Source organism: Larimichthys crocea, chromosome XIII (genome assembly GCF_000972845.2).
Source record: "Larimichthys crocea isolate SSNF chromosome XIII, L_crocea_2.0, whole genome shotgun sequence".
NCBI classification, from domain to species: domain Eukaryota; kingdom Metazoa; phylum Chordata; class Actinopteri; family Sciaenidae; genus Larimichthys; species Larimichthys crocea.
In genome coordinates this window covers 37072138-37085328 of record NC_040023.1, presented here as the reverse complement: position 1 = coordinate 37085328, position 13191 = coordinate 37072138, and the positions used below count along the sequence as shown (strand labels likewise).

The 13191-nt window shown below is 41.8% G+C and overlaps 1 protein-coding gene across 3 annotated transcripts in view; it reads left to right on the top strand.

Annotated features, from left to right (window-relative positions):
- Window positions 1-9399, top strand: part of scap (SREBF chaperone) — a 31839-nt gene extending 22440 nt beyond the window's left edge. For 2 of the 3 annotated variants that reach the window (XM_027286779.1, XM_027286777.1), the window contains exons 15-23: window positions 4091-4292; window positions 4477-4592; window positions 4981-5524; window positions 6192-6277; window positions 6380-6462; window positions 7179-7345; window positions 7460-7540; window positions 7621-7827; window positions 7903-9399. In XM_027286779.1, the coding sequence (XP_027142580.1) occupies window positions 4091-4292; window positions 4477-4592; window positions 4981-5524; window positions 6192-6277; window positions 6380-6462; window positions 7179-7345; window positions 7460-7540; window positions 7621-7827; window positions 7903-8148 (1732 nt within the window). In that variant the 3' untranslated portion in view covers window positions 8149-9399. Of the gene's footprint in view, window positions 1-13; window positions 164-4090; window positions 4293-4476; window positions 4593-4980; window positions 5525-6191; window positions 6278-6379; window positions 6463-7178; window positions 7346-7459; window positions 7541-7620; window positions 7828-7902 lie in introns of all 3 variants that reach the window. The other variant, XM_027286778.1, reaches the window with a different exon arrangement.
- The last annotated feature ends 3792 nt before the right edge of the window (window positions 9400-13191 follow it).

The following is a 13191-nucleotide window of genomic DNA, read 5'->3' as shown; positions in this document are numbered from 1 at the left end:
TGTCATGTTTCAGGTACATCAGCATCCTGCCTGTCATCCCCGTCACTGTTCACCTGAGCCCACAGGAGGCCATCGAGGCGCGCCACCCTCAAGACACCAGATACCCGCCGCCACCCATTCCCAAAGTCACTGCAGATCTGCAGACGGACCTCACGCTCTACAAGTCAGTACTAAGACACACACACACACACACACGTTTTTCAAGTGTTTGTGTATCTCTGGGACGTCATCACACATGTCAGAGCTTTACAGCGGTCGGATAAACTCACATCGTTTGCACAGTGCCTATAAAAGCCGTCTCACTTTCTCATGCTTTATCGTTTTACTACATCGCACATTGGTGATTCAGTTTTACAGTTTACTTTTAAAAAAACACACAGACTGGTGTAAACAGGGTCCACAGCAGTTAACGGACCTTGACCTTGTGTCATTGAACTGATTGAAACCTTTGATTGCGTCTTCATCGGGAGGTGGAGCAGTAAAACTGTTGGAATAGATTTCAAGGCGACGGCGTGAGGTTAAGGTCGTCGAGCTCTCACTCATATGTAACACAGATTTAAGACCAACGTGGTGACTCGGGATGGGAGTTGATCAGATTTTTACGATTCGATTCTTTGACGATTCTGCTTAACGATTCGATTCTTTATCGATTCGCATTTGGGGAGAAAAAGGAGAACAAACAGTTTGATCAGCATCGACTTTTTTTAGTTAGAAGTATCACGACCTTACAGCCTCTGAGCCAGCCAGACTCTCTCTCTCTGGTCATGGTCATCTTCTAAATGTAATGCAGAAGGAATTAGTTTAATAACTGTGTTATAGCACGTTTTACAAAGAAGCACATCGCACTAACATGGCTAGGTTGAGATTCATCTCCAGTCCGAAGCGTGTCAAAAACACGACATTCATTTCAAAATATTGCATGTTGTGTGCGCAAATATTTCTGCATGTTGGTCGTGTCCCCTCCCGACGCTGTTATCTCCACTTTGCAATGATTGCAATTCGCCCTGTTGACGTCTGTTTTGGTAAAATGCAGCCAAACTTTGGAGCGTTTGAACCGAGTGGGTGACTTTGTTTACTACTGATTGCACTGCATGTGAGAAACTTGCGTAAGCTACGTAATTCGTGCTTTCTGGAATTAATAAGAGAATCGTTAGATGAACTGCCAAACGATTCAATGGAATTGAAACACACGGAACTGGTTCTCGATTCCCATCCCGAGAGGTGACACGTTGGATTCTTTAGTTTTTGATTGTGTGAGACTGACGAGTTTGGATCATTGAAGATGTACAGGTGTTGTTGTGTGTTTTTATTTTTCTTTGAGTTCTAGAAGAAGGGTGTGAAGGTGAAGCTTTGACTCGTGTACTCATGTCTGGACTGATCGAATCTCATCTGGAGACAAAGAAACAGAACAAATGAAACGGGTCGATTGTTTTCTTTACCTCCTACGAGTATTGTCTAACATTTGTAGCTTATACCGCCTGTCAAACTACAAATCCCACAATGCACTGCCAACAGCCGTCACACAGGTCATTGATCTAGTCCCAGTGATTGGTTGATTTCTGGTCTAGAGCCTCACCAATATGGAATTTCTGAGGCCGATTTAAAGGACGGAAAAGTTCACAGATTCCCAATGTGATGTCTGATGAAGTGAATTTCTGAGCTGGAATGAAAACAGATGGACTGTCCGCTGACACGACGATGCAAATGTTCTGCAACAAGTGACTTCATTAAAGGGTATTTATTCTAGTCGATGCTGCTGAGAGTTAGTGATGCTTCTATAATCAGCTGTGCCGGACAATGTTTGACACCAAAACTACAAGATTTACTGACATCATCTTTGTTTCATTTGTTTCTGAAGCCTGTGGACGAGATGCAGGAACTTTGACTTCACACTCTTTGACTACATTACGAACTGTTGTGTTGTGTAAGGCGCCGTGTTGTCACCTTGACTGCCGAGCGGAGCGGGCCGAGCTCTTTGTTTCATCTTTGGACGGCGAGATACGAAGGACAGATATGAGCTGATGTCGGGTCAGGGTCACGACCTTCACGGCGGGGGAAGCGGCAGCTGAGTTTACGGCTTGTTTTGGTGACCCTGAGACGCAGAGAGAGGCCAGCGTGATAAAGTTGATCATGCTGTTAGAACCGGATTCGGCACGGGTTGCGACACAGACACAGAAGAACAGCAGAGCCTCGAGTAGTTCAGTCAGATGTTCGAAACACTGAGGGTGGTTCATTTAATTAAACCCAGTCTGCTTCAAAGCAACTCCAGGACCTCTCCAGCTTCCTCCTGCATTAGCATTTAGATTTGTTTGGATTTCCAGCGTCTCTCTCGGTGTGTTCATGTTTATTTAAAGCCTCCGAGCTAATTCAGTCGCCTCAGGCTTGAGAGTAAGAGAGGAGAACAAACGAGTAATTAAAAAGCTCTCCGACAATGAGCTTAAAAATCTAAGAGACCATGATTCCCACAAGTCCTTAAAATCCTTGAAAGTGTTTTGTAAATACACATTAATAGACACGAGTCATTGAAAGTGTCGTAATTATTAACCTTGATCCACATCATGGTATATCTAGTTGTGTCCTTGAATGTGAGGTAATCAGGCCTTGAAAAGTCCTTGAATTTGATGTTTATAAGGCGTGGGAACCGTGAAGAGAGGAAACAGTCGTAACATTTAATTCAAGGACTGAACATTTGTATCATAATCCATCAGGATACGTGCCGCTTCTTTCTCTCAGTTGATGTCACGCACAAATTTGTAGCAAATCTGTTTATCATCAGTGTAACGTTGCAGTCAAGACGTCCTGTGTGAAGGTCGTTAACAGGTTTCTACTGTTTAATTAATACAAGACTTAATAAACTTAAGAAGAACGAACGTTCTTTTGTTTTTGAGCTCTTTCTTTCTTCGACTGTTTCTGATTAAATCATTTCAAAGACTCGTCGATGAACAGCAGAAACAATCGGCAGATTAATCGTTAAAGAAACTCTGCGGTGTGTCTGTGTTCACTGTGTCAGCTCCGTGTTTAGCTGCCTCATATTTGCACGCCATAAACCCGTCGGACTACAAACCTACAAACACACACACACACACATTCCTCGCTTTAGGGACCCTTTCGTGACACGGTGTAGTTTCCATCATCAGCACAGAAACAAATGTTTGTATTTAAACTGTGACTGTGTAAATACGACAAAGAGCGTTTTAGCCTCTGAAATAGTGGAGCCGCACGGCCGCGCTTCCTCGAGTATGTTTCAAAATCTCACTTCCGTGTGCAGCTCGACTTATTAAATTCACTTTGTTCAGACGGCACAAATAAAAACATCCGTACCTCCTGAAACGGAAGAGCGAGTGAGCGGTGAGAGCTCAAATACAGAACGTACCATTTCCTTCATGTTTTGACAGCTAAGGAAACAAGTAGAGACGGACTTAGACTGATATTAGATAACGGAAGTTGAATTATGTCAAGAGGCGCAGCTCACTCCTCCCTGCTCTCTGAGTTATTTGTGAGACTACAAACTACAGCTCAAAGAAACAGAAAGATGCTCGTTAAAAGTCCACACAGCCTCGAGGGAAAACTTCGAGGAGGATGTTTGCATTGTCATCACGTCTGAGGTGTACCCCCTCATTTCCTGTTTACTCCCAACCGTCCGTCTAATAAAAAGCAGAAATAAGTCAACATCTCCGTAACTCTGTGGCTCTGTGTTTAAAGGTGAGCGGCCGAGCTGTCGAGCGGTATTTCAGGCAGGGTAGCTCGCACTCATCCAGCAGGTTTCATCGTCACAGTTATGCCACATTCCACAGCAGGTAGAGGAGCGGACAGAAAGCAAAGCGCCGTGGTAAATGTGTCCAGCTGTACTCGAGTATTTGTTCTGGTTACAGTACTTATGATCAAAAACAGCAGCATCAGCCCAGCTCGGCGTCTGTCTTTCAGCCTTTTATTTCACCAAGCTCTCACCAACCACTAAAAGTCAGTCCCACATTTACTCTTGCACAGAGCTCCTGTTCTAGCACGACATCGGCTCCTGAAAACCTTCAGAAATGAAAATGAAATGTGTCGATGGTTTTGTAAACAAGAGTTTGTTCATTCTCCGTCACAGGGTGGCAGCTCTGGGCCTGGCGGCGGGCGTCCTGCTGGTTCTGCTCCTCTTCTGTCTCTACCGGGTCCTCTGCCCGCGCAACTACGGCCAGAACGGCGTCGCCCACGGGCGCCGGCGCCGAGGGGACCTGCCCTGCGACGATTACGGCTACTCGCCACCCGTCAGCGAGATCTCGCCGCTGCTGCTGAGGGGCCACAGTATGGTGAGAACCCAGATTACTGAGAAAAGGGATTAGACTGGTCCAACCGGTTTGTAAACGGAGACGCTGGCAGATTATCAGAAGCACAATGGAGAAGAATGTGACTGAAATAACAAGAACCATCCTGTGATACTTTGAGTGAATGTGTCTGTAACCAGCAGGTTGAATGAACGTTTCCGTCTTGCAGGACATCGAGTGTCTGGCCAGTGACGGCATGCTGCTGGCGAGCTGTTGCCTGGCAGGACAGATTCGGGTTTGGGACGCTCAGACTGGCGACTGTTTGACCGTCATCCCGAACCACGGGTGAGGACGTCAAATATAACGAAGTTAAAGAAAAATATGTTCTATCTTATGCGTCAACAACGAGATTTCTGAGCAGAGTTTGAGTCAGAAAGAATAAAACTCTTTACTCTCTATTACAGCCTCATTATTATACATTAAGATGTATAATAATCCCATATATAAGATATGTATATGTATATATATTATGTATCTTGTTCAGTTTCTCACTTGCAGAGGTCGATGTTTGACAAACTTTAGTGGTAACAGATTCTGGAATATCTTTTCTCACTTGGCAAAAAACAGTCAAACTAAATCTTCTTTCTTTCTGGTGTCACGTCATACAGACTTCTTTTTACGTGTCGGTGCTCTCTAGTGGCCAAACTCTGTCATGACTGTGTTTCCCCATCAGGCGGTGCAGCAGCAGTGGCTGCTGGGAGCAGCGTGACGGCTGGGACGGCGTGGGCGGAGCCGCAGACTCGGACTGTTTAGGCTCGGAAGGTCGCGGCTCCTCCGTCAGCGCCGACGGTCTATCGGAGGAGGAGGGCGGCTACCCGCTGAGGCGCCGCTGCGCTCCCGCCCGGCCGACTCTCTTCACCGACCAGCCCGATCTCACGCCGCTCATCGACACCAACTTCACCTCCCAGCCGCCCTCGCACCTCTCCACCCCGCCCAGGGCGGGCTTTGACTTTGGCGGTCTGGTGGAGCGCGCCTACATGGAGCACGAGCCCCCCTCGACCTCCACCTACCCCTCTCCTTCCTCGGCCTCCTCCTCGCCGCCCTCGGGAGCTCAGCTCCAGAGAACGCCCAGCATGGGGGACGCCGCCGCATACTTAAACCAAGAGAGAGCCTCCGCGGCGGGGACGCAGGCGACGCCGGACTGGGAAAGCTCCGTGTGGGCCTTGGAGCTGAGAGGAAACCTGATCGTTGCTGGGAGGAGCAGCGGTAAACTGGAGGTGTGTCTGTGTGCATGCTTACATATTATATTACATCAGAGGGTGTGCTTTACCACGAATTATTGATGCGGCGCTCGTGCACGCATCACTAAAGCTCAGCCTCTCTGTAATATTACGATCATACAACAGTTACCAGCTGAAATTAAACATATAATCTAAATATATTCAGATTTCTGATCTCAGTTTCAACAGGAAGTCACAGCAGTAGACTCCTAGTTAAAGATCTGAATAAATTCCACATGTACAAACAGTAAACCGCCTCGCTGCCGCTCTCATTGTGACCGATCGATCGGTTTCTCTGCAGCTGTGATAATCGATCATGATCTATCATGGTCGACTTTGTTCTGATTTATTTTCATGAATAAAAATAAAAAACAGCTCCACATTTATCGGATAGTTTTTAAAGATATCAAAACATCCTAAATATCTTCGAAATAAACAAATAGTTTCATATGTACCATCTGTAAGGTTACCATGGAGATGAATGTCTGGTTGACCAATCAGACTGCAAGGTTAGGACTGAGTCTGTTCACCTGTATAAATATTTAAATATCACAATATTTAGGATTTTTGTGTTCACAAAACTTGTCAGCAATCTTTTTTTTTATTTAGAGATTTTCTAGTTTCCTCGTCTAAAACGTGTAAAATAAACTTGCTTTGCTTCCAGTTGTGGGACGCAGTCGAAGGGTCGTTACGCTGCAGTAATGAAGACGGACTCTCCGGGATCACAGCGCTCGCCTTCCTCAACAACAGGTCACACACACACGTATCTTTCTTCACATGTCGACGACATGAATTAGATATATGTCACAGTCTGCTGACCCGAGCTCACTCTCACTTCTCTTCGTCCTCCAGAATCGTAGCGGCTCGGCTCAACGGGTCTCTGGACTTCTTCACTGTGGAGATCAACAAGCCTCTGTGTCTGCTGCAGTACAGAGGTGAGCCTGACGACGACGTGACGACGTCTTTCATTCGTCCAGCTCGTCTTATTGTTTAAATTTAACTGCATCGTCTCAACGGGAAGGAAAGTTTCATCCCCGTCACCTGTTGGTGGTTCTGTTGGCCCGTCTGATGCTGATGATACAACATCTGGACGGCAGCGATCAGTTTTAATGCTTCGCTGTCTGATGATGTTTAACTTGTTAAAACTTCTTCTCTCTGTTTCATATCAGTGTAAACTGAATATTACTGTATTTGTCGGACAAAATTAGACATCTGAGGACATTTTATAAACCAAATGATTTTTAAAAAACCCGCAGACAACGTGAATAATCATAAACTGGAGCTGTAACAATGATTTAATCTGAAATGATCGATTCATTGAATTTAAAGGGAAAGTTTTGTTTTGCTGTTAATGATTTTAATAACTTGCCGTCACTCTTTTAGTTCTCATTATAACTTAAATTATGTCATGTTGAGTCCTTGAATTTGAGGAAATTAGAGGCCTGGAAAATCCTTGAAAAGTTCTTGAACTTGATGTTTAAGATGACGTGAATTGTGTAATTGTCATTTTTTTTAAATCGTCCGTTTCAGGCTGTTTGACTATTGAACATTTTTAACTTTTGGACTGCGCGGCTCGTTTTTTGATGTTACATGAACTAACTAACTAATGATGGTTGTAATATAAACCATTTTCCATGTGTTCCTCCTGCAGGAGCTCCCGGGCGAGGCAGCATGCCTCCCTCTCCCTGTTACAGCAGCGAGGACGTGATCAGCTGCCAGCTCACGCGCTCCGTTCAGTGCGCGCACCAGAAGCCGATCACGGTGCTGCGAGCGGCCGCCGGGAGGGTCGTCACCGGCAGCCAGGACCACACTGTCCGGGTAACGCACCGAATACCACGCGTCAGACTTCAGTCTGATGTTTCTGACAGAAGAACCATCATAGATTTCGTCTGTGTAACAAACTAACTTCAGTCCTCCGTGTCCGTTTGTCAGATTTATCGTCTGGAGGACTCGTGCTGCCTCTTCACCCTGCAGGGTCACTCTGGAGGGATCACAGCCATCTACATAGACCAGGTCGGTAACACGCCGTCCTCTTCTAATATTTCATTTCGCAATAAAATAAAATCTAAATCTTTGCGTCTCCGCCTCCTCAGACAATGGTTCTGGCGAGCGGCGGGCAGGACGGCGCCATCTGCCTGTGGGACGTCCTGACAGGGAGCCGCGTCAGCCACGTTTACGGTCACCGAGGCGACGTCACCTCGCTGGTCTGCACCACCACCTGCGTCATCAGCTCGGGACTGGATGACCTCATCTGCGTCTGGGACCGCAGCACCGGGATCAAGCTGTACTCCATACAGCAGGTACGACGATTTAAACGCACCAATCAGCAGCTAAAGATTCTCTGCATGTTCCTCACGCCTCTCTCCTCCTCACAGGAGGTGGGCTGTGGCGCCAGCCTGGGCGTGATCTCCGAGTCTCTCCTGGTGACGGGGGGTCAGGGCTGCGTCTCCTTCTGGGACCTGAACTACGGCGACCTGCTGCAGACCGTCTACCTGGGCCAGAGCAGCGACGGGCAGGGCGTCCGGCAGCTGCTGGTGCTCGACAACGCCGCCATCGTCTGCGACTTCGGCAGCGAGCTCAGCCTCGTGTACGTGCCGTCTGTGCTGGAGAAACTAGACTGAGGAGACACAAACAATTTCCTCCTCGTCATTTTGATTCTCTCGTTTTCTTTTCCGTGTGTTTCCGACACCCAGAGGAGGCGCGGCGTGCGTACGAGGCTCTTTGTGTTTCTTTCAGATGTCTTAAGTCGCCTGGATGTAACGAGGAAACGGACTGACTGTGCAACCTGCTGCGTCTTATCGGAGGATGTTTCTCTTCGCTTTAAAGAGAATCCAGCCGTCACCAGTTTGTGCTTTGTTTTTTCTGTGCGCGTTTGTTTCGTGGCTCTGCCCTCAATGCTGCTGCTGACACGGGTGGGGCTTCAACTGTGACCGCCCTCCACCCACCCACAGAGAAAGATTTAAAAAAAAAAAAAAATTCTCCTTTTAATTTTTTAAGAAAATATTCCCGCTGCCTCGTTCGCTTCACGGCGAAGACGTGCAGCCATGGCGAGCTCGAGTGTGTGTGTGTGTGTTGCAGACATGAATGAATGGATCGAAACACTGCTGAGAACAAACATTGATTTGCTCGTGTGTGAAGTGTGTGTGTGCGGGAGAAGTGATGATTACTGTATAAAGTAAACCTGTTTTTATATGTATAAATATTATTTATTAGCGATACATTTTTAAATAACAGTTTGTTTATGAAAGGCTAATCCCGGCTCTTAAACGAGAATATAATGATGTGGACTTAATGACGTACATGTACGATGGTGATTGTTTGTTTGGGTTATGTAACGGTTGTTGGAACGTTGAACTGGAAACACTGACGTGTTTGGATGGAGGTGGGGGCGGCTGTAGGTTCCTTTTTGTCCCAGCCTCGGGCCTCTGATCCTGGGTTACTGATGCTGTACGAGGGGGCCGCCGTCTGCGCTCCCTCCGCCTCCCCCACATGCTACACCTTCATCAGGCTACCTCCATTTCCAAACTGCTTGAATTTTGGATGAGAAGAAGTCATTTTTTATATAAATTGTGCCCTTTAGAGATTTTTTTTTGTTCTGTTTACTGTAACATCTCGTCGTCGTGTTGTTGATGGAAAGTTCAGCAGTCGGTCTTGAACCTTCGACTCTTCTGCAGCTGTGAAAATGTGAAGAAAGGCCACAGACACTCAGCTGTCTCTGTTAGCTGATAATACAAAACAACTGCTCATTTAGTTTAAACAGTTTCAACATTTCTATGAGCTTCATATTCTATACAGACTCCAAACGATGCCGATAAGCAGCAGGAGTCATCAGAAGTCACCGTGTATGAGGACGCTTTGGAGAGGGCTGGAAAGTTAAATTAAAAGTTAAAGCTAAAAAAAAGTTTAAAGAGAAAAAAAAGTTTTCCTCAAAATTCTGACTTTTTTTTTTTTTTTACATTGAACGAAAACAGACTGTTTTAGAATTCAGAAAAAAACTTTTCTTTTTAGAATTCTGAAAATATTTTTTGGAAGTTGGAATTTGAAAAAAAAAAAAGTCAGAATTTTTTAAAAATATATTAACTTTTATTTCTTTGAAAAGTCAGAATTCTAAGTTAAAAAGTATTTTTTTTTTTTAGAAAAAAGTCGATTTAAAAAAAAAGTTTTTTTTACTTTAAAAAAAAGTCGGAATTCTGAGGGGAATTTTTTTGTTCTTAAAAAACTTTTTAATACTTTTTTTTTAATATTCTGACTTTTTTTTAATTGAAGAAAAAAAAAGACTGTTTTAGAATTCAGAAAAAAGTTTTCTTTAAAAAAGAATTCTAAACCAAAAAATCCAAACATTTTTTTTAAAAAAGGCAAATTTAAATATATAACTTCATTTCTTTAGAAAAGTCAGAATGGTAAAATATTTTTCTTATTTTAGAAAAAGTCAATTCAAAAAAAAAAAAAAAATTATCTTTTAAAAAAGTTGAAATTAGCAATAAAAAGTCGGAATTCTGAGGGGATTTTTTTTCTCTAAAAAAAATTTAAAATACTTTTTTTTTAAATATTTTGACTTTCTTTTTTTAATTCTGAAGAATATATTTTTTTACAGTTGGAATTTTGAGGGAAAAAAAAATCTTTTTTTGAGAATGAATTAAAACATGATTGACATGTGACCCTCTTCCGTTGCCATTTCACTGATAATTTATATAATTTGCTCATCAAGTTATTTAAACGTTCATCATATCATTGGTTAAGAGTCAGGACCCAAATCTGTTAAATCGTTGATTTAATTCTAAAACTCTTCTGATGGAGTCATTAAAGGTGGAGACTCCACCTGTGCCTGAACTTCACCTCTTCACTCGGCTCCAAGTCGTCCAGGTTTAAGACTCGTCTCTTTGACCGACACCAACAACAGACAGAATGTATTTTACTTTTCAAACCATCCGCCATCGACCATCTCGTGTAGCTGCATCCACTGAATGTGACTAACGAATCTGTTAAAAAACAAAAAAACAGCGACTCGATCCTCGAACAGTATCACATCGCAACACTAATTCAATGCACTACTAACCCTCTCTGACGCACGCGCTCACACACGTTAGGCACTTTTTGTGGACATCAGCTTACTTTTAGGAAACGTGGACGTAACTAGACGTGCCGACGGAGTTCACGCCTGCAGCTCTGGTGAGCGTGCACGCTGCGGACGAGCGGGTTCGCAGCGACCGAGCTCCCAAATAGTTTACAACGCTCGGACTCCGTGTTTACGAGACGTCGCAGCGTAAAAACCTGCGAGCTGCTCGGCACCGTAACGTTTGTTTAGATGTTTTTGTGTAGCTAGATTTTAGATTTTGTGTTTTTTACTTCTGTTTTCTAGCAATGTGAATTTGATTTGAAGCTGAAGTTCGACATTCTGGGGAAACGTTTGCTCTCTGGTGGAGTTTATTACAAAAACCTTTCCTAAGGTGTCAGACTGTTCCGTAACGGATGGAGAGAGAGTTGGTGTGACAGCTTCTTTTTGAATGTTTTCGCTTCGTCACGTTACAGACTCGGCCTTGTAACGAAACATTCAACAGAACGTCGTCAGTTAGAAAATACATTTTATTTCAGCGCTTCAGCTTCGAACGTTCCATCTGGCTGTCGGTGCGTCGTCCTTTAAAGCAGAAGAAGAACTTTGTGAGGTGAAAATCTGAAACATGCAGGTCTGCTCCTCATTGGCTGGCTACAATCTACACAGGCTGTAGTAATGGAGATAACTTATTTACTGTTTTGTAACACGAATAAAAAATGAAATTAAAAAAGCGCAAAACTTTTTACTAATTTTCAAATAAAGAGGCTTTGATACCATGAGAGTCGTGTGTCATCTACTGGATTTATTTAATGTCTTTACAATGATGGTTAGTGAACATTTGGAATATTCAAATTTTATTTGATATTTACAGTGTTATGATGAGGTTTTTTAGAATTCCGAATTTCCAAAAATAAGAGAATTCTCTGAAAAAGGTCGCAATATTCCTTAAATATTAGAAATTTCAGAAAGAGTCAGATTCAAAAAACATTGCAATTTTCGGAAAGTCAATTCTTTTCTAGAAAAGGTCACAATCCCCCCCAAAAAATGATTGTTCTGTAAAAAAAAATAATTAGTCAAATAAGTCACAATTTCCCCCCTCCCAAAAAAATCACTTTGGGAAAATTGCAGTGTCATTGGGTGAAAAGTCTGACTTAAAAAACATTGCAATGTTCCCCAAAAAGTTTTTTTTTAAACCAAAAATATGACCGGAAAATTGCAAAAAAAATATTTCAATGAAAAAAAAAACACGTGTTTGGGGTAAAATTGTGACTTTTCCTGAAAATTCTAATATTTTAAGGAAAATTGCAACTTATCTGAATTCTGATTTTTTTTCTGAAAATAAGTCAGAATTCTCAGAAAAATAATTTTGAATTCTGAATATAAAAGTTAGATTTTTTTTTTTAAGGAAAATTACTACTTTTTTCCTAAAAGTTCTAACAAATAAATAAAAGTAAATAATAGTCTAAATTTTGAGGGGAAAAAAGTTTTTTTTTATTCTGCCCTATTTCCCCTCAAAATTCTGACTTTTTAAAAGAAATTCTTTTGTAACAGAATAAAACTTTAAAAACGGCACAAAACGTTTTACTAACTTTCAAATATTTCAATAAAAAAACATCACATTTTGGGGGTAAAATTGCGACTTTTTCCTGAAAATTCTAATATTTTAAGGAAAACTGCAACTTATCTGAATTCTGACTTTTTTCTGAGAACTTTTTTTCTGGGGGAAAAAATTGTGACTTTTTTTCTGAAAATAAGTCAGAATTCTCAGAAAAAGGTTGCAATTTTCCTTAAATATTAGAATTTTCAGAAAGCGATTCAAAAAACATGGCAATTTTATGAAAGTCAATTTTTTTCTAGAAAAGGTCACAATCCCTCCAAAAGTTTTTATTTTGAACCAAAAGTATGACTGGAAAATTGCAAAAAAAAAAAAAAATTCAAAGAAAAAAAAACATGTTTTTGGTGTAAAATTGTGACTTTTTCCTGAAAATTCTAATATTTTACGGAAAATTGCACCTTATCTGATAATTCTGACTGTTTTCAGAAAATTTGTCAGAATTCTCAGAAAAAGGTTGCAATTTTCCTTAAATATTAGAATTTTCAGAAAGCGATTCAAAAAACATGGCAATTTTATGAAAGTCAATTTTTTTCTAGAAAAGGTCACAATCCCTCCAAAAGTTTTTATTTTGAACCAAAAGTCTGACTGGAAAATTGCAAAAAAAAAAAAATAATAATTCAAAGCAAAAAAAAAAACTTGTGTTTTGGTAAGTAAAATGTGACTTTTTTCCTGAAAAGTTCTAAAATTTGTAACGGAAAATTGCACCGTATTGATATAATTCTGACTGTTTCGTAAAATCGTGTAAGAATTCTGAGAAAAAGAAATTTGAATATCTAGAGTATAAAAGTCGAGTTTTTTTTTTTATTTAAACAAGGACAAATAGAATTTTTTAGAGAAAAAGTAGGCAAACAAATAAATAAAATGAATAATAGTCTAAATATTTGAGGGGAAAAAGGGTTGTTTTATTCTGAACCTATTGCTTTCCAACAATTCGGACTTTTGTCACAAGACCAAAAATTGCAAAACATAATTATTTAAACTGAAATAACTCTTCTG